The sequence below is a fragment of the Besnoitia besnoiti genome, chromosome II (genome assembly GCF_002563875.1).
Source record: "Besnoitia besnoiti strain Bb-Ger1 chromosome II, whole genome shotgun sequence".
In the NCBI taxonomy this organism is placed as follows: Eukaryota; Apicomplexa; class Conoidasida; order Eucoccidiorida; family Sarcocystidae; genus Besnoitia; species Besnoitia besnoiti.
The window spans coordinates 5,071,631-5,099,477 of NC_042357.1; the positions used below are offsets into that span (position 1 = coordinate 5,071,631).

General features: G+C 54.6%; 5 protein-coding genes across 5 annotated transcripts; 4 read left to right on the top strand and 1 right to left on the bottom strand.

Moving 5' to 3' along the window:
• Nucleotides 1-2,263: 2,263 nt before the first annotated feature.
• BESB_040570 (6-phosphogluconate dehydrogenase) lies at nt 2,264-6,627 on the top strand (the record flags this gene model as incomplete). The annotated part of the gene is made up of 9 exons (XM_029362643.1): nt 2,264-2,449; nt 2,918-2,962; nt 3,225-3,361; nt 3,771-4,056; nt 4,408-4,552; nt 5,171-5,395; nt 5,543-5,671; nt 6,010-6,100; nt 6,354-6,627. 9 exons carry the CDS (start codon nt 2,264-2,266, stop codon nt 6,625-6,627), a joined length of 1,518 nt encoding a protein of 505 aa, XP_029221608.1.
• A 2,576-nt stretch (nt 6,628-9,203) lies between these two features.
• BESB_040580 (SF-assemblin/beta giardin protein) lies at nt 9,204-10,910 on the top strand (the record flags this gene model as incomplete). The annotated part of the gene is made up of 5 exons (XM_029362644.1): nt 9,204-9,416; nt 9,717-9,920; nt 10,151-10,258; nt 10,490-10,633; nt 10,818-10,910. 5 exons carry the CDS (start codon nt 9,204-9,206, stop codon nt 10,908-10,910), a joined length of 762 nt encoding a protein of 253 aa, XP_029221609.1.
• Nucleotides 10,911-13,406: 2,496 nt separating this feature from the next.
• On the top strand, nt 13,407-16,029 carry BESB_040590 (uncharacterized protein; the record flags this gene model as incomplete). The annotated part of the gene is made up of 4 exons (XM_029362645.1): nt 13,407-13,506; nt 14,019-14,053; nt 14,825-15,380; nt 15,917-16,029. The coding sequence occupies 4 exons, from the start codon at nt 13,407-13,409 to the stop codon at nt 16,027-16,029; spliced, it is 804 nt and encodes a 267-aa protein (XP_029221610.1).
• Nucleotides 16,030-17,770: 1,741 nt separating this feature from the next.
• On the bottom strand, nt 17,771-19,753 carry BESB_040600 (uncharacterized protein; the record flags this gene model as incomplete). Its single annotated transcript, XM_029362646.1, has 2 exons — nt 17,771-18,972; nt 19,681-19,753. 2 exons carry the CDS (start codon nt 19,751-19,753, stop codon nt 17,771-17,773), a joined length of 1,275 nt encoding a protein of 424 aa, XP_029221611.1.
• Nucleotides 19,754-24,271: 4,518 nt separating this feature from the next.
• On the top strand, nt 24,272-27,673 carry BESB_040610 (uncharacterized protein; the record flags this gene model as incomplete). Its single annotated transcript, XM_029362647.1, has 6 exons — nt 24,272-24,688; nt 24,886-24,957; nt 25,574-25,740; nt 26,415-26,716; nt 27,059-27,300; nt 27,596-27,673. The coding sequence occupies 6 exons, from the start codon at nt 24,272-24,274 to the stop codon at nt 27,671-27,673; spliced, it is 1,278 nt and encodes a 425-aa protein (XP_029221612.1).
• Nucleotides 27,674-27,847: the final 174 nt, after the last annotated feature.

Below are 27,847 nucleotides of genomic sequence, written 5' to 3' on the forward strand. Positions count from 1 at the left end.
GTGTGACGGGACCCGCCGAGCTAGCCACTCCGTCGCCGGGAGGGGCGGATGAACCACGTGAGTTGGGGGCCGATCCTTTATTCCTCCGATATGGAACGCCGGCGTAGACCGTCCTCAGCGTGCTGCTCTCTTGGCTGATGTTCGCCATCTAGAGCATCAGACATCTTCCACATACGCCAGCACTACGGTTTGGTGGGCGTGCAAGCAAGCCCATGATTCCCAGTACTCTTCAGCAACACTGCCGTAAAGGCTGAGATGTCTCCAACCGGGAGATCGTGCGTTGTTTGCGCGCAGAGTGCCTGAGACAGGACCGATGGTGGTCTTGAAGAGCCAGACTCGCCAGACAGCTTCAACCCACTGAACTGCGTAAGACTGAAACAGGAACGCCGCACGTCTGTAGCGGACTGGGCGTATGCTCACCCCGTGGCCAGTTGTATCGTTTTGATGCGTGGATTACAAGGTGAATGAAGGCAAGCCGTGTCAACAGTATGTGTTCGAGGGTGGCACCCTCTTATTCCCCTTTCAGCCATATTGTTAAAGAAAGCAGTATAAACAGGAAGGATGCTGTTTCCTAGCCTATGTAACTCCTGCCGTGTTTATATTGTGGCCGACGTATTTCGACATTCTTGCCATCTTACCAAGAGCACCACCGGTCTACCCCTTGCCGAGTGGTGGTTCGAGTCGCGTTTCAAGGACATGCTCCTGGAGCTGCCCTTGTGTAGCAATGATGCAACAGTGGATTCTCTTAGCGTAGTAATGCCGATGCTCTCCGCACCTCCTGCTTAGATTGAGCCGATATGTGTACGCATGAGATAACGATTGCTTCGGTCGCAAGTTAGCAAATTCGAGTAGCCGACTCCCATCACTAGCCACAGTCGCGCGATACAGAAAGAAATCGGGAACATGGAGGAACGCATGACGTGCTGCTGTGTCTTCGTTCACGATTGCCCGCTCGCTTTACGCTGGCCTTGCTCGCTACGTCACGCCAAACATCCACCCCGTCCCCCAATCGTCATGCGCCGACAATGGCACATAGCCAGTTTCCCCAACTCAAGCGGATGAAACGAGTGGGAAGCATTTACTACCTCGTAGATAGCTCGTTCCTCACTGCTACCGTTATCCCATCGTTAGCACTGCCTGCGTTAACGGGTTACAGCCGTTCACGCCCGATCTGTGTAGCCGGCACGCAACCGGGAACATGGATGCACTTGGTTCTCTTTGAGGTTGCAAGCGCGTCGCCGATGGCGGCAGGCAGGCCAGCTGTGTCTGGCCAGTTTAGGGTGTAGAGGCGGTAGCGGGGGGGGTCCTACATCAGTGGCTTCTTAGTTCTCTGTGACGAAACAAGTATGACAAGACGTGACGGGCGTGGGCTCCGCCTGTGTTGTTGCTCCCCGGCCACATGGGGGAGGGGGGGGGGGGGTCGCAGGCGGGCGTTGGGGGGGGGATTGGGGGGCCTGTGTTTTGGAAGGCAACTGGGAAGCTGCCGGCCCCAGTTTTCGCTTGATAGACCAGGATGGCGCAGTGCGGGCGAGAAGTGTGTCACAGAATCGATTGCGTCGTGACACTCCACTGAAATGGCGGAAAACGCTTTCCTCTTGGAGCACCCCTTAGGTGAACGAGGTAGAGCCGACGCAAGACGTCTTCGCTCGCTAATTCTGGAGAGCGCGCAATCTCCGCCGCGCCGCACGGACCCAGTCACCAGTGAGCGGTGGACACCTGTCGCCCTCGAAGAAAGATTTGCTGGGTCACGGCGGGAAAACATGTCCAATTGTGCCTGGGCATTCTCTCCTATCACCTCTAGGATGTAGGCGATGCCGTCACCGCGCTGGATGGAGTTGAAGGTCACAGCGGGTCGCTCCGCACACGCGGCATGCAGCGCATGTATGACTGCGATAGGTCTTGCCCGGGAAGACGAATCGGCATGCATCGCCGTGCCTCGCAGCGACCGCCTTGCTTCGTCCGCGAGCCCCGGAGCGCACACGTGAAGGTTGACCGTTATTGGGGAGCGTGACTTCGTTTGATAAGCGGGCTGCTTTGCATTATTCAGAGGGCTGAGACTTCTTGGGGTATTGTCTGTGTAGCTGTACGGCGAGGAAAGGATATCCGTAAGCGTGCAGCCTGCGACATTCGCACGCGGTGTGCTTTGACTGCAGCTTTTACAAGTTCCGGGGGAACGCGCATCAGGGTCAGCGAGCGTCAGGACGTGAAACCGGCTCATTTTGTGGGTCATACCAGGATTCCCGCTTCAGTGTAAGGTGTAAAAATGTCGTGCGACGTCGGTTTGTACGGCCTGGCCGTCATGGGCCTCAATCTGTCGCTCAATATGGCGAGCAGGGGGTTCAAGGTCTGCGTGTGCAACCGGACGCCGAGCAAGATCATCGTCGCTGTCCAGAAGGCGGAGGAACAAAATGTGAAGAACTACATAGGGATCGAGTCCATTACTGAATTCGTGAGTAATGAAGGAAGAGAGTCTGCGCCTCGTAGGAATCTTGTGGCTCGGAATGTGCGGGGCGGCTCAGCTGGCCGAGCGTGTAGAACTTCTTTTCCTCAACGGATGCAGAACTCGCTGTGTATTTGTCTCCGGACGTCTGAAGCAAAATGTCCATCGTGTGTTCGTCGAATAAGGGGGCTCCGGGCTAAATACTTTCTTCGTGTCATGTGCGGAGTGTGTCCGTGACTCAAAGGCCGTGGGTTGTAGTGCCCCGGTATTTTGTTGTGCAGTGTTTACCTGTTTGAGCCTGAAGCGGACTGGTAGCGGCTCATCTTCTGTGTGTCGCACTTCACTGCTGTCCGTACAACTGAACGGAACGGAACGAACCTCCAGACAAATAACTTCGTATTCTGTTCAAATTCCCCGTGGAGAACACAGCCAACGAATGGCGAAAGGAGTTCGTCACGTGGCTCTGTGTTTCTTCAGGTTGCTGCGCTTAAGCGGCCGAGGAGAATCGTCATGATGGTTCAAGTAAGTCAGCAGAGCAGGTCGCCTTGCCAAGCAGAGCGCGCATCGTAATCGATGAGCCGTCCCAGGAAACCTGCTCTCGGGGGCGACTCGCGTGCTAGTCGGTGTCTAGTGCTGTTTCATTGTCTTTCGTGTGTGCTATGTCCGCTCGCTTGTGGCGGAGGGGCGACGCCGCAGGTGAAGTTGCTTTGGTGCCGTCGACCCGCGAGCAGTGCGCCGGGTTAAACGTGTCGATTGCAGCCTCCACTGTGTTGCATATTCTCAGTCTGGTGCTCCAGTGGATGCACTTATCGAGCAGTTCTTACCTCTCCTGGAAAAAGGCGACTGTTTAGTCGACGGTGGCAACGAGTTCTTCGAGAACACGGAGCGCCGTGAACGTCTGTGTGCAGCTCAAGGCGTTCTGTAAGTGACGTCACAAAAACCTCATCGAAAGCGCCCAAGTTTTCATGTTTCACGCAGTATGCGTAGGCAGCTCCCGCCACGGAAACCATTTTTTTACGAAGCAGGCGTGTCACTCTTCCGCACTGAACAAGGAACTCGCTAGCATGGCCACCTGTTGTGTCAGCTGATGGGGGGGTCTTCATGGTGTTGATTACGGAGAGGTCACAGTACACAATATCTCCTATATGTGTAACGTAACTATAGCCGTGGTGACATCCGCTAATCACGGTTGATGGATCCCCCCAAGTGCGCTTACCAGCCGGGTGAAGAGGCACAAGGGCGGTCCAAAGTAGTTTTCACCGTCGTCTCTGTCTCATGGCTGCGAGACTGGGTGTGCCGTGCGCCGTGCTGCTTTTGTGCCGCGCCCTAGATATATGGGCCTGGGCGTCAGCGGTGGCGAGGTAGGAGCGCGTCATGGACCGTCTTTGATGCCTGGAGGCAGCCCCGAAGCGTGGGAGCTCATGAAGCCGATTCTCGTTCAGATAGCCGCGAAAATTGATCCGAGCGGGGCGACTCCGTCCCCAGGCGCTACAACCTTCACACAGGCAGAACTGGAGAATGCGTGTGTAACGCACATCGGGCCAGGCGGGGCTGGAAACTACGTGAAGATGGTCCACAATGGCATTGAGTACGGCGACATGCAGCTGATTGCAGAGGTGCGTCTTGTTTCGTTTCATTGCGTCAACGGGCACTGAGACAGTGCGCGGGTGTCGAGGCGCAGATTTGCAGACGTTGAAATGGAAACAGCTTCGTCGTCACCACTGGGTCTCCGCCAGTGCCTGGAGATTGTGCAAGGGAAGTGTACGGATCTGTAGATAGCGTGTAAATCAGTTCTTTCCAGATCGCCAGCAGCTCTGACTTCACCACCGCTCTTCAGAGCAGTTTTTGTTCCGTAGCTGCAGGTCGCGTGGGGTGAGCGATTCATGTCTGAGCTCGCATGCTAGCCTAAGGCGAGGGCGTTCGTGGACAGATCGGCCCTCTGTCCCTACGTGTGGCGGTTCCTGTAGGCTTACTATATGTTGAAGTATCTTTGTGGACAGTCAAATAAGCAACTGCAAGCAACCTTCACCGAATGGAATAGAGGTGAACTGAACTCGTATCTCGTCGAATTGACGAGCAAGATCTTCGCAAAGAAAGACTCCCTCTCTGACGGTAAGTATGTCTGCATCCTTTTTGACTGAAGACACGGGTGTGTCGCCGCGCGTTTGGTTTCGTTTGTGCGGCGGCTTTCGTGTGGCGCGGGCGACTGGATCTCGGATCGGCTCGAGTGGCGCCTCTCGCGTCCTGTTGGCCTGTCGGAAGAGAGACCTCACTCCGATGCTGCGCGGCGGATCCCCCCAGACTCGGCGCGGACAACGCTGCCGGGCGTGTGTCTCTTTTCGTGGGCTGTGTCGCAAGAGAGTTGCCTCTGCTTCGCCCCTACACGCGGAGTGGATAACGAGGTTGACAGCCGCTGGCCGTGTGACAAAATCGTTTCGGAGTAGCCTCCTGCCGAACCCACCGTCGCTCGGCAGGTGCACATGCGCCACCGTGCCAGAAAGCGTATTCTGGGGTCGCCGTCATGTCGCGTGATTCGCAAGTTCATCCTCGCAGTGTAGCTCTGCCGCTATGCAGTGCTGCGGAGTGTCAGTTCCTAGCAGCTTTAGCGGCATCCCGCGAGCCCACGTGGCGGTGTCTGCGCAGCCAACGCCGCACGCTGCGCGTTACTGCAGCAAGCGCTGTGGGAGGCACGAATCGGTTTATACCTGTCTCTTCTGTGTGTTGCTGCAGCGTATCTAGTAGACCAGATTCTTGACGCAGCTGGCTCTAAGGGGACAGGAAAGTGGACTGTTCAGCAGGCTGCCGATGCAGGAGTTGCGGTGCCGACGATTGCTGCTGCCTTGGACATGCGATACATCAGTGACGATGTCGCGCTGCGAAAGAAAATGGCGAGTGTCTACGCGAAGTCATGGCCAGCACCCTCGCAGACCGCATCGGCCAGCGCAGATTTGGCGCGTGAGTTGCCAGCGTTCGGTTGAAGTCCTCCGGAGAAGTTCAGCTCTCAGGCAGAACAGTCCCATAGGGAACTCGGCTGCCACGCACGAGTTTTCCCCTATCGCTTATACCGCCCGTTCCGTCTCCTTCTCTCCCCTCTGTTTGTAGGTGACGCGGCGAGGGCCCTGATGTGCGGGAAGATTTGCTGCTACGCACAGGGCATGCAGCTCCTTGCTGTCGTCTCAGAGAAAAGAGGGTGGCAACTCAACCTGGCGGAGATTTCACGAATATGGAAAGGTAACTTAGTCGTCGCTTGCGACGAAAGCCTGGGTAGAGCAGTCCCGATTCTGGATATCTGGCTCTGGGGTGCGGTAGTCGCAATGGAGGTTCGAACGAAAGCCCCGTTGGAGGCGTTTCTGTATCTTAAATGGGGACAACGAGAGGGGCAATCAGGAATGAGGGGAGGGAGCAGCAGCATCTTCACTCATGCGGGTTGCAGTTACAGCGAAGCTTAGAGGTAGGCAGTACATGATTGTCTTTCAGATACATGTTGAATGGAGGCCGGTACCTGTGTCCGCTTGGGGAAGGAGAGAGAGGACCGCGTCGTCGTGGCGTGTGCGTGCCTCACTGGTCAGGTGGATGCATCATCCGAGCTGCTTTCCTCGACACGATGAGGAAAGCCTTTTCGGCGAATCCCTCGCTCAAGAACCTCCTTCTAGACCCACAGTACGTTCGTTGGTATCAGTATCGCATGTCGGCGCCACAGTCGAAGAGGCTTGGAATAGACAGACCAATCGACTTCGTCGCCGAAAGCAGTCGGGGGGCGTTCACGGGCGTTTCATACCAGCAGACATACTGGCTCTAAATACCTGTCTCACGCGGGGAGCGGTCAGGCACTGCCACCGCATCTGGCGTTGGTAGGACTTAGCGATCATCAGTGGAGGGAGTGTGATTCCGTGGAAATGTTGCCTGTTCGCAGAATCGCGCAGACTGTTGTCGCGGGTCTGCCCTCGCTGAAACGTGTGGTTGCAACGTCGCTCTGTACCTCACCGCCCGTTAGGCAGGAAGACTTCCCCATTCATCTCTCCGTCCCTTGTCATTCATCAAGCTATTTCTACCTTGCGGCAAACGCAACTGCTAAACTGCCGTTGAATTTGGTTCAAGCTCAACGAGACGCGTTCGGCGCACATACGTTCAAGCGCATTGATCGCGAGGGTGTCTTTCACGAGGAGAACTGGGCGACTGACGTCTGAACTAGGTGTGCGGGAGCCGGCGTGGCCTGTAGGTTCGTGTAACGTCATCTGATTCGTATTTTTGTTGACGGAACGACGAGAAGTGCTTAATGCTTCCGTACGTAGCCTTGGGGCAAAGTCAATCAGTCAACCGAAGCCGCACAGAGTTCCCTGCAGATTCGCACGTGGGAGGAGGCAGCCAGGTATCCAAATTGTTCCATGGGCTTCCCTCCACAAATGATCGTACACCTCACCCGCGAGGTGCAACGCCCAACAACATGTTTCTTTGGTAAGGTGGAAACCGGCGACCAGATTGACAGCCGCATCTGTCTAACTGTTGTGTGGAAAACCGCATTGTTCTGCGCAGTGTATGATACTGACGAGTTTCACAAGGGCGGGTTGGCCAAACCCCCCTGCCGACGCTACTACGCTGCCTGGGCGCGCCTCGCATGTGGCCTTTCTAGCATGGTTGTGCGCCCGGTGGGGACGAAAGTTGGGGCGTTTGATCGAGTGGATTTATCGCCACCTGCCAGCGCGCTGTTCCACCTTCACCCGTTAGGCAGAGTAAAAAAAGCATACTACATACTCGCAACAACCAAGCAGGTGGCATCGGCCCTCACCGATGGCTATGAAGTCAGCGTCTTTTGTCCGAGTCGGTAGCATGCTGTAATTCATTAACCGAGGCAGACAGTCAAAACTGGGAGACTTCTGACATCAAGTTTCTACGAAAGAAGTGCACATTTCGTCTCCACGTCTTCAATAATCGCCCAGCATCTATACCGCTGATTACCTCTCAAGAAACTCGTAGCTGATTATCTCTCAAGAAACTCGTAGCGTGCGTCCCGCGGCGCTCTCCCCGTCCCAGCGGGTTTTACCAAGCCCAGCGTCTCAGCCAGTATCTATATGCGAACAAAAGTGGTGGGAACGTTCCCATTTCTGGGGACCACAGTGTATTCTTAGGGCTTGCTGCTAATCGCGACTGGTCCATAGTGTTCCCATCGTGCTGTATCTTCGCCCTTAGGGCAGCATCCTCACCCCCCCCCCCCCCCACCCCCGCCGCTACCTTAATATGCATATCACTCCCGGTTCAGACTTTTTCTCTGCGGGCGCGCTCCGTTGGAGTGATTATCTAAGCTTCGTCGCTTGTGCTGCCCTGCTACGGGATCTAGTGCTCGTGTTACCGGTCTAATCCACGGGCGCGTCATCTTGTTCCCCGTAGTCGTTTCCTCATTTTTCCCACTGAATGGCTCCTCCCCTAACCACGACCCTCGCTCAGTGTTTTCTGCGCCACACTTCTGCAGCTAGTCAAACGGTAAGGTGATGTGCAGTACAGCTCTTTGGACTGCTCTACAGGCACCGTGGGTGTTTTACTGCACAAGGTTAGGGGAGCCTCGCTCGCGTGCCGGCCAGCCATGTGCGTATTTTCGTGACCCCGTCTATACTATATTGACGACAAACTTCCTGATGGCGGGTGCAGCGGCGTATTTTTCTCTGTTCCATAGTTGAGTTGCCTGATAAACCGCTGCCCACGCGAGGTTATTGAGTAGGAGGCGGAGCTCCCACCAGCACTATTCACTACGTCAAAACGTTGCGTTATGAAGTGTGAAGTACGTATTACAAACTAAGAATGCCACAGCTACCCTGAGGGAAAACGGTTCGGCTCGTTCACACCGTGATACGCCTGCCGAGGCCAAGGTGCTCTCTGTCTGTGTGTGTAAGTTAACGCGAGACTAAAATTGAGCAAGCACGACTGTGACGCTGTCGGTTCCATGGAAAGTCGCCCGTGGGGCAATGCGCTGAAGGGCCACGTTCTCTGAGTGCTCTTGGCGTCTGTAATTTCAATGGCTGCAGCCTATGACATGTGGCGCGGCGCCAAACCACGGGTCGAGGCAAGCACACGCCGAAGGAACCCCGTCACGGTTAAAGCAAAATAGATAATCCGGCGATGAACGTATATAAGAATCTCCCTGAGAGCGCGTGTAGATAATCCGCGACCTGAGTTGCAACGAGATCTTGCAAGCCTCCGAGAGCCTTCCAACAGCGTTATTCAAGTATGATTCCTGCCCGCCCGGCGAGCAATCTCGTTTTAATGCCCGCCGGCGAAGAATGGACATTTTCCAAGTACTTTGGTCAAGCCCCGTTCGCTCTTCTTTGATATTCGCGAAGGTTCCTGAGCACTCGACAGCGTCAGTCGTGTAGAGCTTGACCCCTAGTCTGCTTAATTGAGGATAATGAGAAGGTGATTTTGCCTCTCGCATCCCCAGTTCCACCACCACCACCGCAATTTTATATTAGCCGTCTCAGATTCGAGGTCCGATGACGGTGCCCGGTGCAGTCCTACATCTCCATTGCGGGCACGCTGATACAAAATCAGAGTGTGAGGCTAGTTGGTGAAGTCTATCGCGTCAAGCAGCTCTTGTAGGTGTAAGAGTACAGCTACGCAACTAAAGGGCATCACGTGGTTTCGTCTGCTAAAAGCACCACGAAAACCCTAGGCACATCTGTAGGGTGCAGTTTTTCGCTATTGCTATCTCGGCCCCGGGCAGGACCAGGAAACGCGATACACGGCTTGCTGTGTCAGACGCACTACAGCAAAAATGGCATTCGCGGGGCAGTCTACTCGATCGAAGCTCGCCGTGTTGAGCGAGAGGATTCACGGCTTCGAGAAACAGATGGAATGCGAGGCAAAACAACGCAGGGAAGGAGAGGAAGGCCGTTTGCTGGCAATCAGGGAAGCGATTGCAAAGCTCGAGAAAACGTTGAACGCCGAGATAAAGCGTCGAGTTGAAGCGAATAAGGCGTTGCAAGCTGTAGGTTCCGCCAACTTAAACAGCAGTGCTTCTCACTTCCATCGACTGCAGTTTTGCTCAGACACCAGTGCCAAGAGAAGGAAACGAAGGGAGGTGAAGAGCCGATTGTCCGGCTGAGCTGCAGTATCACGCGCAGCGCCAAGAAAGGTTCGACTCCGCGCGACAGAGTGGCAAACCATAATGGTGTAACGTGTAATGGGGGATGAGGGCACGATCGAAGTCGGGGCCCGTGAGTTCCTGTTTACCGAGAGGCTATCCAGGGTAGATGAGCCCTGTCTCCTAGTGCCACTGCGTTTGCAGATGTTCGAAAGCCAGCTGCTTGGCGTTCAAGACAAGCTCTCGTCCGTCTTTGTTGAAAAGTTCGAGCAACTGCAATGCGCGCTCGACGCACTGAACGACAGACTTGCATTGGTTGAGAAAGAGTTTGCAGTCGAGCGAGAGAAGCAGACAAAAGAGTGGGAAGCGAAAAATAATATGATCGCAAGGGATATGACGGCCATACAAGTACGGAGAGACTCTTGGCGTTAGCCGGCGTGCGACGCTTGACGGGAAGCGCAGACTCTAGTTCATTGAGTGACAGCGACTGGCACGGCGTCAAAAGGCAAGACGCACGACTGTGGGCATTCTCCAAGTCCTGGCGTCGACTGCCATTTCGGTGCGAGCAAGGTCGCTAATTGTGGTACGCTGCGGTTTGCGTTTTTCTGTCGCATGGATGCATGTTCCGTGTGACAAAGGAAGCCCTTGAGAGTGACAAGCAGACGCGGTCTGAAAGGGAAGTCCAAATCGCGAAAAGTCTTGGCGAACTGGAGTTCAGAACAGAAGGGAAATTTGAAGCGGAGAAGGTAATGGAATCTCAGCTTGCTTTAAACAAGAGGCCTAGGGGTGACGTTTAAATGAAGACAGAACCACTATCCGGCACCTGTCTTTGGTACTTCTGTCATCCCAGACTGCGCGAAAACAGAGAATATGACCAGATCCGCAACGAACTGGTTAAACAAGAGGCCTAGGGGTGACGTCTGAATGAAGACAGAACCACTATCTGGCACCTGTCTTTGGTACTTCTGTCCACACAGAATGCGCGAGAACAAAAATATGATCAGATCCGCGACGAACTCGAAGAGGCGAAACGTGTCCGAGAAAGAGGGGAGGAAAAATTCCAGACTTTTGTTCTCGAAGAAGTTGCCGCGTTGAAAAAAGGTTTAATTCTTGAGTCACAGGTGAGCCTCGGAAGAAATGCGATTCTCAGCATACTCCCACTCAGGGCTGATCACCTCATCATGAGATAAAATGCCACTCCATCCAGGTCATCCGAACAGCCCAGCCACACATCTTGGAAGAGGCGTCGTGGATCACATCAACATATTGCAGTTCCTTCTTGGGATACCCGACGCTGATGTTCAGGCGAGGGAAGGAGCGGACGACGATATTGTCCAAGCGGTCAATCATTACACCACTGCTCTACAGGATGCGTTACGCTTGGTGACGACAGTATAAGATATCGGAAGGGAACGCAGAAGACCGAGGGCCTCTCGCCCTTTTTCCCTTCAACAGCCTTCAGATGTTATCCCCCGGCTCAACCGCTGTGCTCATTTTGGCGGCGAATGCAACTCCTTCTGCTTGCTCCATGTTATAGCCGCCCTAAAAGTGGCCAAACAGCGTCCAGCGAGAAACCAGCTGGTTCTCCTCGCGCGCCAGACTCGATCCGTCGACGCCTGCAGGCAGGCACTGGAGGATCTCCAGTGCACGCCGTTTGCTTCAGACGTAGTTGACAAGGTCGAAGGCGAGCATTTTCACTTGCGAGTGAAATCGCGTTCTTGGCTTAGCTTGCGTTGAAAATATTAACAGAGAGAGACGTCTTTGTCTCAAGTTCCGATGTGACCGCCTTGTCAAATTTTTGTTGCCACTGGAACCTCCCAGTGTTGAGTAGGACCTCTCGAGGGAAGAGCCACTATTAATTTTGGCCGTCTGTGCGAACTGCGCCCTCATACCGTTACTACATGTCGTTGCGTCTGCGAGGCAAGATCCCGAGATACGTGCTGGCTATTTGTACAAATGGTCCTTCCCACGTTACAACGTCTTGGCGTCCATCAGTTTCAGTTTTTTGAATCTGGCAGGAGCGGGCCGCTGGTGAGCGATGCCACTAAATATCATATGCCGGCCTCGGATGGAAAGCGGTCTTACGCGGGTAGTGCCGCCACGGGAATTTGCTGCCTCTATGTTAGTCGTAGACATCCAAGATGACATTCTGTCCGACGACATCTGTGCCTGGAGGGGCCGCGTTGCAAAATTTGTGACTCGGTGCTAGGTGTTTGTTGCGTAATCCCAAGCTTCTGTCTGTGAGCCGGACTCGTCTGTTGTCGCCTTGCGCCAACTGGCCTTTCTGTCAAATTCATTATATCGCCAAAGGACACCCTGTCCTAGCGGAAGGGGAAAAGCCTGACAGTCGTGCTTGGTGTGTCTTAGGATTACATGTTACACGAACTCCAGAGAAGGGAGACTCGAGGTGCGAACCTGTACTGAGCACTAAACGCCTTCCCTTGGGTCGAGCGTGCGTTTTTGGTAGTCTTGACGGTCACACGGCGGCTACAGCGTCGAGCGGTTGGCGACTCTCACGGTACTGCTCCTGCAGAAGAATCGCCGGCAGATGACACCTGAATGCCACCATATAAGGCGGATAGCGATTTTTAAACGCACCTTTCGTCAGGAGCTCCACGAAACGATCACCAACCAACCAACGCAGAAAGCCCCTGGTGGAGACCCTCTTTCAATGCCTTGCTCAGGAGAACGGGTGAAGTACAAGCATAAACGACCCTGCAGGAGAGTTTTCCGCGCAGCGTGAGGCAGCTGCCTCCGGAATCATTACTGAGCTAGACGTACAAGCATCTCAGCATCATTCATGGTATCCAGTGGCTGCATGCATACGGGAGCGTTAAAAGTGATCTCATCCAGAACCGCTGGTTTGCTCCCGTGTATGTCTTCGCTCAGAGATGAATACACTCTTGACGCAAGAAAGAAGAAGCACCTCCTCGCGTATGGTTCTCGTACACGGAAGCTGAACGGACAGCCCGCCAGCCCTTCCCCAGAGGCTGAAGCCCGGGTCTTCTTGTGACTCGCTCTGCCATAAAACGATAGCAGGAATCGTGCTTTGCGGTTCGTGCGGACCTCTATTTCTCATGCCATGGCATCCTTTCACTCAGCGGCGATGCTGCCGAAAGAAAGAGGCACCCCTTCCCCGGTTTTTTCCTATTCGTAGTACTTGCCTGCTATCATCGTGAAAAAGCATCGTGAGCGCTGACTGAACAGCTCGCGCCGGTCTGTAATTCTCCTTCGACCCTACGGAGGAGCAGGCACGCGGGCCAGGGGTCAGTTACTAACAGACTTTTGAGGACTAGTGTGCGCTAGTAGTTTTCCGGGAAACGCGCGTCAAGACAAAACGATGCGCGGCAACAGCGCTCCGCGACCGTCTACGATATATGCATGCGCCTGCCGAAAAGAATCGCTTCAGTGACCACCGAAGCTCTTCGACTGGCATATGAATTCTGCGGTAATCGCAAGTTCGTTTCAATCCCACCTGATACGGCATCTCCGGCAGTCACACAACACAAGGTTCGAGTCCTGGCAACCGGGGGATGAGAAGAACCAACTGCTGTTCGGATGCAATAAGTGCAGTCGTTGTCTTTTCGATGGATTCATTTGCAAGGGGGGCAGTTTTCAGCTTCGCACCTCGCGCATAGCAGTGCAGGGAATGTGATAGGATGCTTGAAAAATTGTGATGCTGTCTACTTTGGCGGTTCGTTCTGCTCCCATAAGTTAGTCCCTCGCCGTCCTTTTGACGGTGTGCCCATTCTGGTCCCCTCCTCTGCCACCATTTGTTTCAGCTCCGCTCTGTTCTGGTGTCTAATCTCTCCGCCGTAATAATATCAGTTTTGTATTTTTTTTTTCGCTCCAGATACCATGGTGGAGATGTACCTCCCTCATTGCCAGGGCAAAATGGTGGCCCTTGGACTCTGTGGTGTTGACGACTTGCCTGAAGATGTGCGATTGTTGGAAGACGCGGGAAAGGAGGTGGAAAACTCCATTTTCCACCTTGGTAAGCATGGATTTCCTTGAACTTGAAGAATCCCCACGGGAGATGTGGCTCCTTAGGGTGTGGTACGGCAGAAGAAGTGAAGGACAGACGCCAGAGGAACGATCCAGGCAGCGAGCGCGTCGGGGTAGCCCAGCCCTTTTCTTGATGTTGCAGACGCTAGCTGCACCGTCAAGCCGGTAGACCGGTGCTGTACTGCGTCGAGAGGATAATCGAAGTCGATATGTTCTGGGGTTCACGTACTTTCGCCGAGTCTCTGTGCCAGACGTCAATGAGGCCCTCCACCTCAGGCATTAAACTACAGCGTATGGCCGTGGGATCCCCTCCTTTTCTGAATGCCCGCGCTCGACTCCCTCTTAGCCTCCTAGACGGCAGAGGTGGCAGGCTCGTCGATGATGAGTGGTTGGACTGGCAGATAATGGGGTCTCATTTGCCGCTGGCGCTCCTCTCCCCCCTATACAATACCCATCTGTGGAATGCGCTGAGTATGTCGTGTCCATGGTGCGTTATTTCAGAAAGGTCCAATAAGGAGCTGAGAGAAGAGGATCCGGTAAGTTGCACACTCGGCGACCGGCACCTCACTTCGCGGATGCATGTGCTCGCTCACTGCATGTGCCGTGTGATCTCCGGGTGCCGTAGGACTTACGTAGAACTGGATTTCCGTCCTCTTTGCTGAGTGCCAACTGCAAAAAAGAAGGGAAGAGAGGGCGTACCGACGGCGTGTGAAGCAGGGCATCGCTAGTGCTTCCGCAGTGTGACGCCGGGGGCCAGTCTGCTGCCAATATTATGGTCGAAGGTGCATGGTAGTAACGCTGATTCGGTGCGAAGCAGACGGACTTTAGGGTTTGTGTCAGTGCCATTCGTATGCATTTTCGTCTATATCAAAGTTCCCAACAGGATGCCGTGGTACGATATGCGTAGGGAGGTGCTCGTGCGTGGCCTCCGATGCCCGCGTGCAACCATCATGGAGGACGCGTTTGCGCTGTTCAGAGATGCAGGCCTCTGTAAAAACCTCCTATACGGCACAACGCCGAGTGGCTCATTAAATTTACATGTTATTTGACGGCCCTCGCATGGATGATTATGGTAATTATATGGCTAATACATGCGCACGTACGTTTTACTACTGAGGGGCACGCCCAGAGGGCGGGGATGGTTCATGGGTTCCAGCCATGTAGTCGGGATACACCGACCTGCCGTCAGTACTCATGCCGATGGCGATTTCGCTCACGCATACGCGCAATGTGATGCAGTGGATCGTTCGTTTTACCTCCTGGTCTTCTGTTGCTTTTTCCCCGACACTGCATTATTTTCCTGTTAGAATGACAAGGTGTACTTAGAGGCGATAAAACAGAACGAAGTGGCCCTGGAGACGAAGCGTGCGCGTTTGCAACGCATCCGAGATAAGATTTCTTTGCTGTTGTCCCGAGGTCAATCTGCTCACAGCTGCTGCGCAATCTTCGCGGGCAGTCCTCCTTCGTCAGGCGCCTCAGCTTGCGCGACATCTTCTCTGCCATCCCATTCAGCGGGTACTGAGAGAGAGCATCTTGACACATTCCATGATTGCTCACAAGAATTCCTCTCGCTCGAATCAAGGGCGAGCGAGGACAGATTCGACGCTCCTCGGGAGCAGCCGCAACGCCGCTCTCCTTCTCGCTCCGGGGACTCTTCGCCCCCCACAAGTTCGGATGGCACGACTGCGCAAATCAGACAGCAGAATTGTTCACATCTCGCGCCGGAAGGTGATGGCGGCATCAGCAGGCGGTCTGCTGGAGCCGCGGGTGGTGTGCACGAAACGTGGTGCACTTCCCGTACGCCGTTTCCGCGTGCGTTAGACCACCGAGCTGACGAGTCGGGAACAGCTAATGAGGGAAATGGTAAGGCCGCCGAAAGTCTTTTCCTTTGACACAAATGGTGTCGGCGTTCAACGGAGTGAGATAGGCGGGTGTTGTTGTCGGCAGAGCATAGAGCGACTCAAATAGACCGGCTTCTGAGTAAGGGGGCGGAACTTTTGGATGACGCGCCGGATCACTTCCGTCCGAATAGGCAATCTGTCGTATGCTGTAGCGGTGGCTCTGTGAAGGCATGCCAAAACGGGCAGAAAAGTGGAGTGCGATGGGATTTTGCTGATGGCTGTCCGCACGAACACTGGAATGAGTCGTGGTCGCCGAGAAGCCTTCGGCGAATGAATGGAGCGTTCAGCGCAAACGCGTCAATCGAACTGGACAGCAATGCCGGTTTCGGGTGTCATATTTTGGCATCGTAGGGGTCGAGGTGTAAATCCGGTAAACCGTACCACTTGTGTGTGCTTATATGCTTCGAAAGAACCCTCGTGCTTACATCTCAGTGTGATAGCTGCTTCTCGCGCATTTCACGAATTCACAGTCTGCTGGCTTCGATGCTGCTGCGACAGACGCAGCGTGCTTGGAGCGGGTGTCTCCCGAGGTGGTCGATCCCATGTTTCGGCCTGACTCGATTCTTCCCTGCTCCATGGTCGCCGTGTTCCTCGTTCGCTTTTCTGCATGAACAAAGCGATGGTTTGTTGTTTGGGTCTTCCCCTGCGCGCTGAGCGCAGGCAGAGTGTGTACGAGGGGTCGCCGGTGCCGACCCCAGTGTTTGGTCTGACAGGTCGAGATATTTTGACGCCGTCTGAAGGAACAATCCAGGGACTGGTGGCGGGGATGTGTCGAAGTTGAAGGATGTGTGTGCTTGTCCTACAATGGAGGGCCCCGCGCGGAAAACTAGGTTTCCTTTGTGTGGCGGATGTACGTATGCACATTCACGTTTCTGTTTAGCCGCAGGAGGCATGCTAGTAATCGACAGCGGGGTGTGGTTCGGAAGAAGTGAAGCGGCCTTTATTTCTGTTCCGTATTTTCCGGACCAGAGATTTGCTGTGCTGCCATATAGCGCCAGTGCCTCCGCCGGCTGTGAAACAGAGCATACTGGTGGCGAATACCATCAAGCCCCGAGTAGAACAAAGGAATGCATCAGTGTCGAATCTCCACTTCGCTTTCCGTGCCTGATGGCGGGGTAACAAAGCGCGTTGATTTTGACGAACTCGGGGGTTTAGCGCTCAATATCTCGCCGCTGATTCCGAACAGCCAGTATTCAGAGGGACCGTGCTGCGGCAGTATCTCTGCAGTTGAGATTGGTGTACCTTTCTATCCCAGCATGGTGCAGTTGGTTTCAATTAATTCAGGCCATCACCAGAAGTCAGAAGTACCAGTAGCAGAACTGATACAGCGCACTCAAAACGTCATATTGACCAATATTCTACGCATTTACAGCGTCTCGCGGGCCAGCACTCGTAGGGGAGGGTTGGGCGAACCCCTCCCCCTTTCCCCCCCCCCCCCCCCAGGGAGGGAATTGGGAGCTTTGTGCCGGGAGCTACCTCTGTTCCTCTGTTGAGTCGTAATGTATGTTCTGCAAACACATTTCCATTTCTCACAGGATGCGCTCACAAAGCAGTGACAGGCGTCCACGATTCTCAGTACCAATATCGCTTCGAACGGAGATCGGAACGGTAACCTGGTATCCTTGACATAACGTGTAGTTATACGAAGCGTACATGCTTTGATATCTTTACAACTCACGGCTAGAATTTGTCGCCTTGGGCGATGACGCTGAGCTGGAGCAGTCTGCATGGACAATATAGCCAACAATACTGGTATAAAAGTGGGCACCGATACGTCCTGGCTGTCAAAAGAAGAGCACTCGACCTGCGTTCCTCACAGTCTGGTCTCCACGGGTCAAAAGCGGCGTTCAAGCATCGTCAGCCTAGGGACAAGCCTTTCTCTTTTGAGACACCTAACTGCAGCTTCCGATTCCGCAGCGGGCTTACAACGAAATAATTCATTTAGGACATGTTGGAAAAGCGCAAGAACGTAGACCCTCCCTGTTCAGGAAAACGAAAACGACACGCGCGTAACATCGTAAACATGCCGAATATGAACCGTATGTAGAAAGTTCGGCGAGCGCACACCACAACGCGCTTGAATAAGAATTTGTTCAGAGCCACATCAAAAGCCTTCTTACGTTCTGATCGAGCGGCACTGTAGCACCGGAAATGGTCACGGGTCTGCCACCCTGCCTAACCTTGTTTTTTCACATACTGCTCTCTTCATTGAATACGCATACAGCAGGAATCGCGCATACAGCTTGCGGCGTTCCCGGATCTCATGAAGAGCACAGCCGCACTTACGCGTGTCGGCACAGCAGCTGCTACTTTGATGTTTCCATTGATGCTCATCCTCTGCTCCGGCAGTTTTTAGTCTTCGATGTGGGCCTGCCCGGTCTGCTCTCCCATTCGGGCAGCATTGATCTTTGACTGGAAGGACATCACGACGGAAACTGCGTAGACAGTCAGTGCCAGAAGAGCGGCTACCGCGAGACACAGCAGCACGCCCAAGAAAATGACCGCAGTATTAGAGCCTGTGTCTGGATTCGGTGTTGTATCCATTGCCTTCAGAGCCGCTTCATTAGTATTCGCGGTCTCTTCAGCAACTGCCTGCACCGTCTTGAACGCGTCCCTGGTGAGCTCCTTAAACAGAGCGTCCTCAGCCGCGCGGGCCTCCTTTATGTATGCTTGTACTTCCTCGACCGCCTGCGCGCGCTGACTCAAGATCTGCTCCGAATCTCGAGCATCATCCGTGGTGCTGATTCCACGTGTTCTTCCACTACTAGCGTGCATTTCTTCTGGTTGCTGCCTGTTGCTGGCGAGAAGCTCGTATCTGCGAATAAGGTCGAAGGCGAGTTCCTGAGTTTGTTTGGTCTTCGTCTCAACTGTGGCCCGTGTAGCGTGCTCGGCCGCCGCTGCCAGATCTTGCATGTTGTACACGGCCGCGCGGACAGCAGCGAAGTCGTCTGGCGTCGCCTGATCAGTTCTGGCGCGCCCTGAAGCGTCTCGATGCGTCATGTTTGCCTTGGCAAGCTTCAGCAAGCCAGCAAATGCGGTAGCCTGGTTTGCTGCAAGAGCGTCCGCAAGAGCCTCGACGCTCTCGGCTCTTTTCGTTGTCGTGCTCAGGAGCACGAAAAGTGTGTTGAAAGCATCCCTCGCTGCTCGCAGTCGGTCAGCGATTTCTTTCTCCGAGGACTTGTCATACGCCAGTCCGGCATCGAGGAGTTCTCGAGCGCTCGCGTACTTTTGGAGAACGTTCATGACCTTTGAGTGGTCCGCCAGGTACGCTTCCCTGCTCGCTGCGAGACGGTCTAGAGTGACTTTAAGGCTTCCTGCAGTATGCCGGAGAACCTCCGCGACAGCCGTCCTCTCTGGGGTCGCCGCCAGCTTCGCCGCTAGCTGCTGGGACTCCGAGACGATTCCTCTATGTCCTTCTATTCCAGGTATCCAAGCAGACGACGTATCAGGCCGAAGAGGGCGCGGACCGGGGACCGGCAAAGGCCTAGCCCCGGGCGCTAACCCTGAATCGCCTCGTGGTTCCTGAGGTCCTGCAGTGTCCCCATTAGAGGCTCCTGCAAAGAAAGCACGGTGAGAAAGATAGAAGTGTTGTGCCGTCGTTACATCGCGTAATATTTAGCATTTCTTTGTAACTGGAGTGCACAGTTCATAGTGCCTTCCGCTCCAGCCGCGTCAGCGGCAAGTAAAACGGACTGCATTCATCGTCTTGTATGCTCGCGCGCAACCTCATACAGAAAAAAAAAGATGCAGTGTGTATACCCTACGACCATGGACCTTAGTCTCCACGGGGCGCTAAGGCAGCAAGGGTCGCGCACGAATTGCACCAGTGTCAGCGCGTGTGACACTCGGAAGAGTCTCACCATAAACCTCGCTGCGCGTGTCACGTAGCCTGTTGACGCACTATTCCTGTGAGCTTTGTGTGTGACCACATTTGCTCGGACAAAGGTTTCCGCTGTTTCAAAGGATCCGAACGAGCGAGAAGTCTTGTGCATGCATGCATCGAAGGGTAGATACAGCGACACATCGCCCAGCCCACTGGCATCAGAAACCACAGACGCGACTACAAATGGAGCCATCATATCCATTTAGCAACTGAAGATCTACAGCACGCCCGGTCGCACAGCTACACCGAAAAAGGTACTGAGTAAAGTTCGGGGTTCGATCTTCCAACGGTGCCTACACTGTGTGGGGTGGCTGCAGGAGGAAATCGCGAGCAGGAACGCGTCCCAGATGCCATCAGCCACGGTGGTGGAAAAACGTACCGTTAAACGCGAGCGCCGTGGCGAGAGACGACGCGAGAAGTACAACCGGGAGAACAAGTAGTCGTCCCGCCATCTTGCTCCAGACCACTGCTGCCAACCACAGAAAAACGCAAAAAGCGGGCGGAAAGGTGTAAGCTCACCCGAAACCAATCATCTATATCAGAAGTAGACATCCTCGGGGGTGTATAAGTAATGGATTCGCACACAAAACACGCGATCCAGAAGTGTGTCACTTAGTAGCGCACGCCCCTACGCAGTACTGCTGGCCGCCGGGATCGCTGGTCCCCTTAGGCCATTGCTCCTGAGCGCCTCCAACTAGTGTGAAAGCTGCATAGCCACGGAGCGGCCCACAGCCCCTCTTCTCTCCCAGCGGTGGGGACTACGGTGTTGAATCTGCATTCTACGCGTTCCTCTTCTTCTCCTTCGGTCTAAAAGTTGGCACCACTGCTGTGCATCTCCTTGTCTTGGCAGTGCAGCCCCACATAACATATGCGTAAGCTGTCATGAACTCAAAAAGGATACGATGAGGCGCAACGCTTGACTTCACCCTCGAAAATACAGGCACCTAATTGGTGAAAACCCGGGACTGACGCGCTACTCAAAACTCGAGAGAACCGGCCCGCCTTCCAAGGCCAGCAAGAATCTCGACGTCCGTTGTCACTCCTGCTTCACGGGCGAAGCACTTCCTCAGGGGAATCAAGCTGCTTTTGTGGTATGCCTTGATCCAACTGAACTGCGCACTTCGATGTGGCTCAGAGAGGGCAGCCCGCGCCGGCCTGTGGCTCGCCTACCTTTTCACATCGGATCCGAGGCCAAGAACGAGAGGAACCCCTCCCGCGGAGATGAATGGTACATGCGCATACGAAAAAAATGCTCGAAAAAAAAACTGCAGGTTCTGAATCCACACGATCCTGTTCCGCCTATAAAAGGGCCGCGCTTCGTCTGCGTCTCCGTCGGCGGGGCCGAAGGGCGATGACGAGAACACAGAGAATAAAAGCAGTACCCGCGTGGAAAAATGTATCAAATTGTCCAAATCGAGAGGCTCACGAAGTCGTATCCTCAAAGGAAGACGATCAGCCGCTCAGTTACCGCGAAAGAAGTTCCGCGTTAGGTCGATCGCGCAGGAAGGAACACATGAAAAAGCTACACCCCAACGACGCAGACTGTGAACCCCGTGCCTTCTACGGAGTTCCACAGCCCCGAAAACCCGTTTCTGAGTAACAACATGGAAAAGAAAGTGTTTCGATTGATGCAGATGCCCTTTGTCATTGACGCTACCAGAAAGGCCTGCAGTCGTAAAGACGGACCTTCCGCGCAGCTCCAGCAGAGACGGGTATTCGGGGAGTCAGCCAGTTTATCAACAGGAGCGTACGCAGTCAGTCACACGGCATGCAGCCGCAACAGAACTTTGCTCTCTCTTCCCGTAGGTGTTCGATTACACTGCAGCACTGGCTACTATATGTCGCTGCCGTTTTGAGATATCTGTTCCTCGAACGGGCGTCTTTTTCTTGACTTCACCTTGCCTGCATCCCGTCGCCTTCTTTACGGTTAACACGTTATCTGTTAGTGCCGAGCAGTGGCCCCCACGGCTAAGGTAAAAAGTTCAACAGCCGGAGATTTTTCCTGGAAATAATATTCGAGATTCGTTGTTTTTTTACATGAACTACCTTTGACTGCACTGAATAACAGGGGGACCGGTTTAGGAATACCACTAGAGTGCGTCGAATTTGACAAATAGTGGCCCTGGCAGCCGCGAGGGTGTGCAGGCCCCAGACGCCCCATATATGCAAACCCGGCAGCAGCGAAGCATATGTCAGACGCCCAAAATGAGATGCGACAATTAGACCTAGTACCTTAATTAGAACGTGATATTCTTGCACAGTGTTGGCAAACCGTCACTGACAGGGTATATCCGCCCAGATAATGCTACACGCCGCGTCGCGCACGAGATGGCGTATCCACGGGTACGTAGGATCGCCATTAAATTTGGACGCGTGGTGCTGCATGCTTCGCCGGGACCTTTAGGTGACACGATCTGGAATGGCAAAATGCTTCATTCGCTTCAGTACCCGCAAGATACTGGAGTTTCTGCCTCAGTCTTCCCTCCCGTAGTCGTCGCCCCTCTGCGGTGCTCCATCTCGCAGAGACTTAGAGGTGTGGAAGCCGAAGCGACTCTCCACCGACCAAGCGAGGGATGGTCTCGTTTTTAGCAAACAACTGCCTAAGGCTACAGAGTCTGTAAGACTCGTACTCCATTGTCACTTAACGTACGCAAACACGTCGATATGGTAGCAGCGCAACGTAATGTTCTCCAGGAGAGGAAAAGCAGGTATGCCTGCAATCAGGTTGCGCCGCACCGTTCAGTCACTGGGCACCTGCAGTGGGTGGAAACGTCAAGGATATGAATAAAGCGTTCTTCTCCATAAGCCGAGCAGCAGGTCTTCCGATATCTGATAATCTCTCAAGGAAAAACAGGGCAAACAGCGTCTCAATGGTGATATCCGCCAAGCAACAGCATGTGCGATAGCACGTTGCGACGGCGTTTTTTATCGTGATGAGAGATCCGGTGCGATGGCGTGCGAATGGATATGGTGGCGAAAGCACTGGGAACAAGGACAGTGATGGCACTCGCTGTTGGAGAACTGTGTCCTGTCACATGGACAGCAGCAACAAGGTCAATCGTTTGCTTCAGGACTAGCGCGTAGACATCGTACTGAGCGAGCAGATGCCCTACAGAACGGAGAAGGCCGCCCTAGGGAAGTCAGTGCTTCCATGTAGTCTCTTGCCTGAGGGGGAAAAACCCAGGTGAATCGAACCGCCGAAGCCACTAGGGTTACGGAGTAGGCTACCGGGTCTACAGTAGACCTGGATGCAAGTTACGCGAGGAATGAAAGGAAAGACTACGGTATCAGAGGCTGGACCTGTCTACAAGCAGAAGGTGGGCACAGGTAGGGAAAGGGTGGGGGACTAGATGCGCGCCACTGTCAGCGTCGAGGCCGTGCCATAAGTAGCATCCCGCAAGTTCGCCGGCTTGATTGCTGTGGAACACGCGGGGTTTTTTTGCATGAGCTGAGGTTTTCACGGTAGGTGCCCCCGGACAAGGCCAAACTGTTTTGCTTTACAAAAAAAAATTGAAATATATTAAAAAACAATTATTATATTTGAAAAAAACTTTTTGGGGAGCGCAAGCTTGACAGAGCCTCATCACGTGAAGGAGGAAAGCCTATAAATGTTGTAAACTTCTTTTGCGCCCATTAATATTGGAAAACGCTCGTATCCCCCGTATTACCGCGGCTGCTTAGCACGGAGTTAGCCAGGAGCAGAAACGTCATGCGTTCAGCTTGCGCGAGGTGGTGGGTTTCGTCTCGCCTCACTACGATTGGTTCCAGTGATACGGAAAGCAGCAACAGCCGGCGACTAACGATCACGCGGAGGCAGCAGCTTTGGGCGCCCCGTCGCCCGTCTCCGGTTGACCCCCGCGTACCGATTGAGGCCAGCAGGAAGCGCCGAAAGTGATGAAAGTGCAGTGTGGAGCTTCACTATTCGAGTGTTCGAGAATAAGGAGTGATAAATCACACCGCATCACTTGCGGAGAACCGCACCGTTCCCTTGTCCACGAGGAGTCGCACTAGGTCCGGGGTTGGCGTGCGCACATCGGAACGTTGGTGTCTCTCGCATGCGAATGCTTCCGTGCTCTTCTTTTCTCGTGCAGTTTCAGCAGCAGGCCGCAGCATTGGCGCTCGCGTTCCGTAGATTACCGCGCGGACTCACCATACGGCAATCGCCCGCATCCGGGCAGTTTCAGTGCTTTGCCCTAAGCTTCGTGTTTCGTGGAGCAAATCGCGAACTCCCCACCACAAATTATCCCCGCACCCGCAAGAACTGAAGAGGCTGTTCTCCGCGTCGTCAACATTCTGGTCCTCGTACTGGCTTTGCCATAGCAAGTGGAGCGGTCCGAGTCCCGTCAAAAGACGACTGCATCGAGTTCATCCGGGTGAACGCTTTTCATGGTAATTCCCCCCATTGAGCGCCGTTTTCTGTAGGCGCTCGAGTCGCCAAGGAAGCAAAAAGTAGCCCCTACGTTTTGTACTCTAGAGCCTGTCTCCTCAGTTTTTGTCACTCCGTGTGGTCCGACATCCTCCTTTTCCGGCTTCGGTGGAAAAAGCCTTTGCACCGGCGTTGCTGTACTGTTTAAGAATTCCTGTATGTGTTTGTGCCTATGGTAGCTGCCTGGCGGCTTTCCCCGTTTTTTTCTTCCCTATCGCTCCCGGGAAAAATCGCGGCCGTCTCGCACGACTCCCTTCGCGAGTTGGTTGTACGCGTCCTCTAGGAAAGAAGAGGAAAACTACCCCGGTTGCCTCTCACCATTCTGTGCGTTCGTGGTAGTCGCAGTTGCCCCCGGTGGCCGTTCGGCGGTCGAGCTGTGCTTCCAGGGCAGAAAGACTATCTCAGCCGGCGTCCTTCGTGCTGGTGCACGTGCCCAGGTCCTGTTGGTGGTTCACTCCCTTTTGAACAGCCAGACGGTGGCGGCGAGAGTCCGCACAAAGAGGGTAGGTAGTTACCCTTTGAGCTTTCCCAACGGCCTGCCGGGATGTGGTCCATTTTCGCCCCAGAGGCCCTTACCTCGCCGTCAGAGGTTGTCAACAACACGGCCGCGAGTTGCCAAAGTCGAACAGAAGCTGACAGCGGCCGCAGCAGTATGGATGCGACGGCGACTGCGAGTGGCGCGGCAGCAAAGTCCGGGCGCTTGAGTGATGATGCGCAGGAAACGCCTGGGGGCAACGCCAAGAAAGCGAATGGCGTGGGCTCGCAGAGAGGTGGAAACGGCTCGGGTGCAGGAGCCTCTCAAGCTGCGAAGCAAAGGCAGCGGCGCCAGCCTCCACAAGCCCGATCCGGCGAGGACGCTGCCGCAGTGACTTCCGGTCCTCAAGCCAAAGAGGGCGAAGAGGAGGACTGGGTCGAGGCACAGAGCAAGCGTCTGGGGAGGAGCCAAAAGGCTTCGACCAAGGTGCGTGTGCTGATAACGGATGAATGTAGAGGGAATCCGGTGTATAGGGTGTCTTTCTTCTCAACGCAGCTGGTGTGCGATCTTCACGTCGACTTCCTCTGCAGGAGGGGATGAGTTCCCGATTCATGGTACACACAGATTTGGCAAGGTCCACGCGTTGTGTGTGCCCGCTGCCTATTGCCGATTTCTTTCAGAAGCAGGCCCAGAAGCAGAAGGACGCGATTGACGAAGCGCAGAGAGTTTTGTCGTCGGTCTGGGCTCTCACGCAGGTGCGTACTCCCCCGCTTGTCTGTCGCCACGCGGGTGCATGCTCTGTGCAGCTGCCTGCGTCGACGCTGCAGAGGCAGAAAAACACCTGTTGTCAAGCCCGAGCGCCTGTCTGTTGGCTCGTGCACTGGGATGTACATGTTTTTATGTCTATGTGTGCAAAGAAGGGGAGGAATCTTTGACGTGGAAGCACGTATGGTTGCGCAAGGCCAATGGTGTCGGGCTCCTCCTCATCCACCCCCTCATCCACCGACGATCGTGATTTGACTTGGTGGTGCGTACGCCTCTGCTGCCTAAAATGGTGGATGGCCTTCACAGAAATGGTCACCGTTTGGTCAATGAATGGTCATCAACGTGCGTTGGTTGAGAAGATGCCGCCGGGATCCGATACTAGGTGTCCAGGGCTGTGCGCGTTTGACAACCAGGATAGTGTCGGGCTGTGGAACAAATGGTCCGAGACGCATTCTATCCGTGTTGTCGCGGAGAAACAGAGCTGTAATCACTCATGTGGTGACCTAACACTACGTATTATACTGACTTTTCAGTCCGTACAAACATTGAGATACGTGTGGTATTCATGCATCTCTGGTTGTGTGTGCGTGCGGCTCTGTTCGTCAGGCGCATCCTTCGGTGGTGCCTACATATGAGCTTCTTGCGCTTTTCCCGCTGGCGTCTCCCCTCCTGTCAGTTGCGGGTGCAAAGGCGTCCAGCGAGGCGTCGCCGAAAAGAGGAAGCAAAGGCGGGGCCTCGCAGGCAGCTGGCGATGCGCAGCCCTCTCAAACCGGGTAATCTATTGGCGAACGGAAGGCATGTGGATCGGATAGTGTTGCTGTCTTATTTTAGGGGCTGGAGGCGTGAGCCTGTTGCGACCTCGTAACGCCTTTTGTTTTGTGGTCTGCCAGGATTCAAGATGCCAAGCCAGTTCCATGAGTGAACCAACGCGCTCTGGATCAGAGAGATCGACCTCGCGATTGTTTTGAATTCCACCAGTACATTTGTGCCATCTGCACGATCTTTTTTGCTTTCCTACATCGTGTCGAAGAAAAATGGTGTCCGCGGTAGTCACCAAGCGGTAGTGTCAGAATTCGTGAGCAACAGAACGCAATTCCTCTCTAGGTTACCAAGCGTGTGCGCTGTAGCCGTGGTATCGCAGCCCGGTTCTACCAGGTACTGGCGTAATCGTGGGAAGACGAAGCCTCGTTTGGAACGATGAGCTCCGAGTTATTTCCATCTTTTCGGGGTGGTGAAGCGATGTCACTTGTCGCTGCGAATGAAATAGGATTCGTGATACAGAGCCGCTTGGATCCCGTTCTGGGAACCGGGGCGCGTCGCCTGGATGTTCTCAGAGGATACGCAGGGTTTCGAAACGGCGTCAGATAAGGTCGATCGATCGGCGAATGTGTCGCGTTGAAGGTTCTTGCCGTGGCATGTTCCCTCTCCTTATCTGTGTGCTTCGCAGAGCACCCGCGCCTGTTGGCGTGTACGAGACGTCTCATGGGGGGCGCGGCTCCAGCGCCAACACGAACCGCCGCGGAAACGCGGCGCAGCGAGGTTCCGGAGGATCTGGCAAGGCGGGCGGCGCAGGAGGCGTTCGCGTCGCGTACGTTCAGGTGCTAGGCCAAACTGCCGGCGCAGCTGAAAATCCGACAGGGGCGACGGTGGCGCGATCGGGGGAGCAGCAAGACCCTCCGGGCAAGCCTTCGTCTGGGCGGAACAACAGGCAGAACAAGGCCTCGTCTTCTGGCGAAGATGCCGGCGCTGGTAAGGATGCAAGGTCGTAGAGCGGCGCCGTCGTAAGGCACTATCTATGCCTGTCAGCAACTTGGATTACCAATGCACTGGACACTCAGGGACAGAGACAGAAGACTGGTACGTGTAGGCACCCGCTCGCGTGGCCGTGGAAGTGAGTGGCTGGAGATGTCTTGTCGGGGCGGTGAAGTAGCAGATTCGCGCGTGGGCACCACGCAAGTGGCGACCGCGTACTATGCAACGAATATGAAATCACTTCAGCGTGTTGTGGGCTTAGATGCGACTGGCGCGTCCGGATCGTGGCTGCTCAGGCAGAGGGTCGTATGTGCACGTTTCTGTGATACGTACGTACAGATAAGCCGTCTACGCAGCACCGCAGACATCAGCAGACCAAGCAGGGTCACGGTGCCAAGCAAGGACAGGCCGGTCCTGTTATTCGCAACGACAGGCGGGGTGAAGCTGGATCACGCCATCAGAAACCGCCTCACCAGCAGGTGCCGACTGCCGCCGAGGATGACGATGCCGTCGGTGATATGATTCGAAGGAAACTGCGCGAAGCCATGACGATCGAGGACCTGCAACTCGCCGTCAACGAGGTGGGGACTGCCAAGAAGATAGGTTGTTTTCCTGGCTCTGGAGAAGGCGCTGTGAAGCGCCGATAACGCCTGTAGCTACAGCACGGTGTCTGGCGTCGCGTCCTGCGCTCTCCGGCTGGTCGATTAGGGGTGAATCATTGCAGCTGATTGCGTAAAGGTTCGGCACACGTATTAGTGTGGTTTCTGGTCTGATAGGCACCTGTTCAGTCACCATCTGTTAGCAATACAGGCTCAGCTTCACGGTGGGCTTCACTATGTGCCAAGTTTGTTGCGCGGTGTTGTTCGATCTCCTCAGGCGCGCGGTGCTGGCTTGATTTTCGAGGCACAGTTGGGAGAGAAGAAGTTGCTCAAAATGAGTGCAGGTGGCTTCTAAGGCGTGCGCCATTCAGCTCTTCAAATTCGCCGATCGCGGCAAGGCCCGAAGTCGGAGTCTGCATCGACTTTGAGAAGGGGTTTCTACATGGACTGTCGTTTGGACCCTCGAGTACGGCGTAGCAGCGAATGGCGTCCGTTTCGTTTTGGTGTTTTTGGCCTATTGGCAATCGCC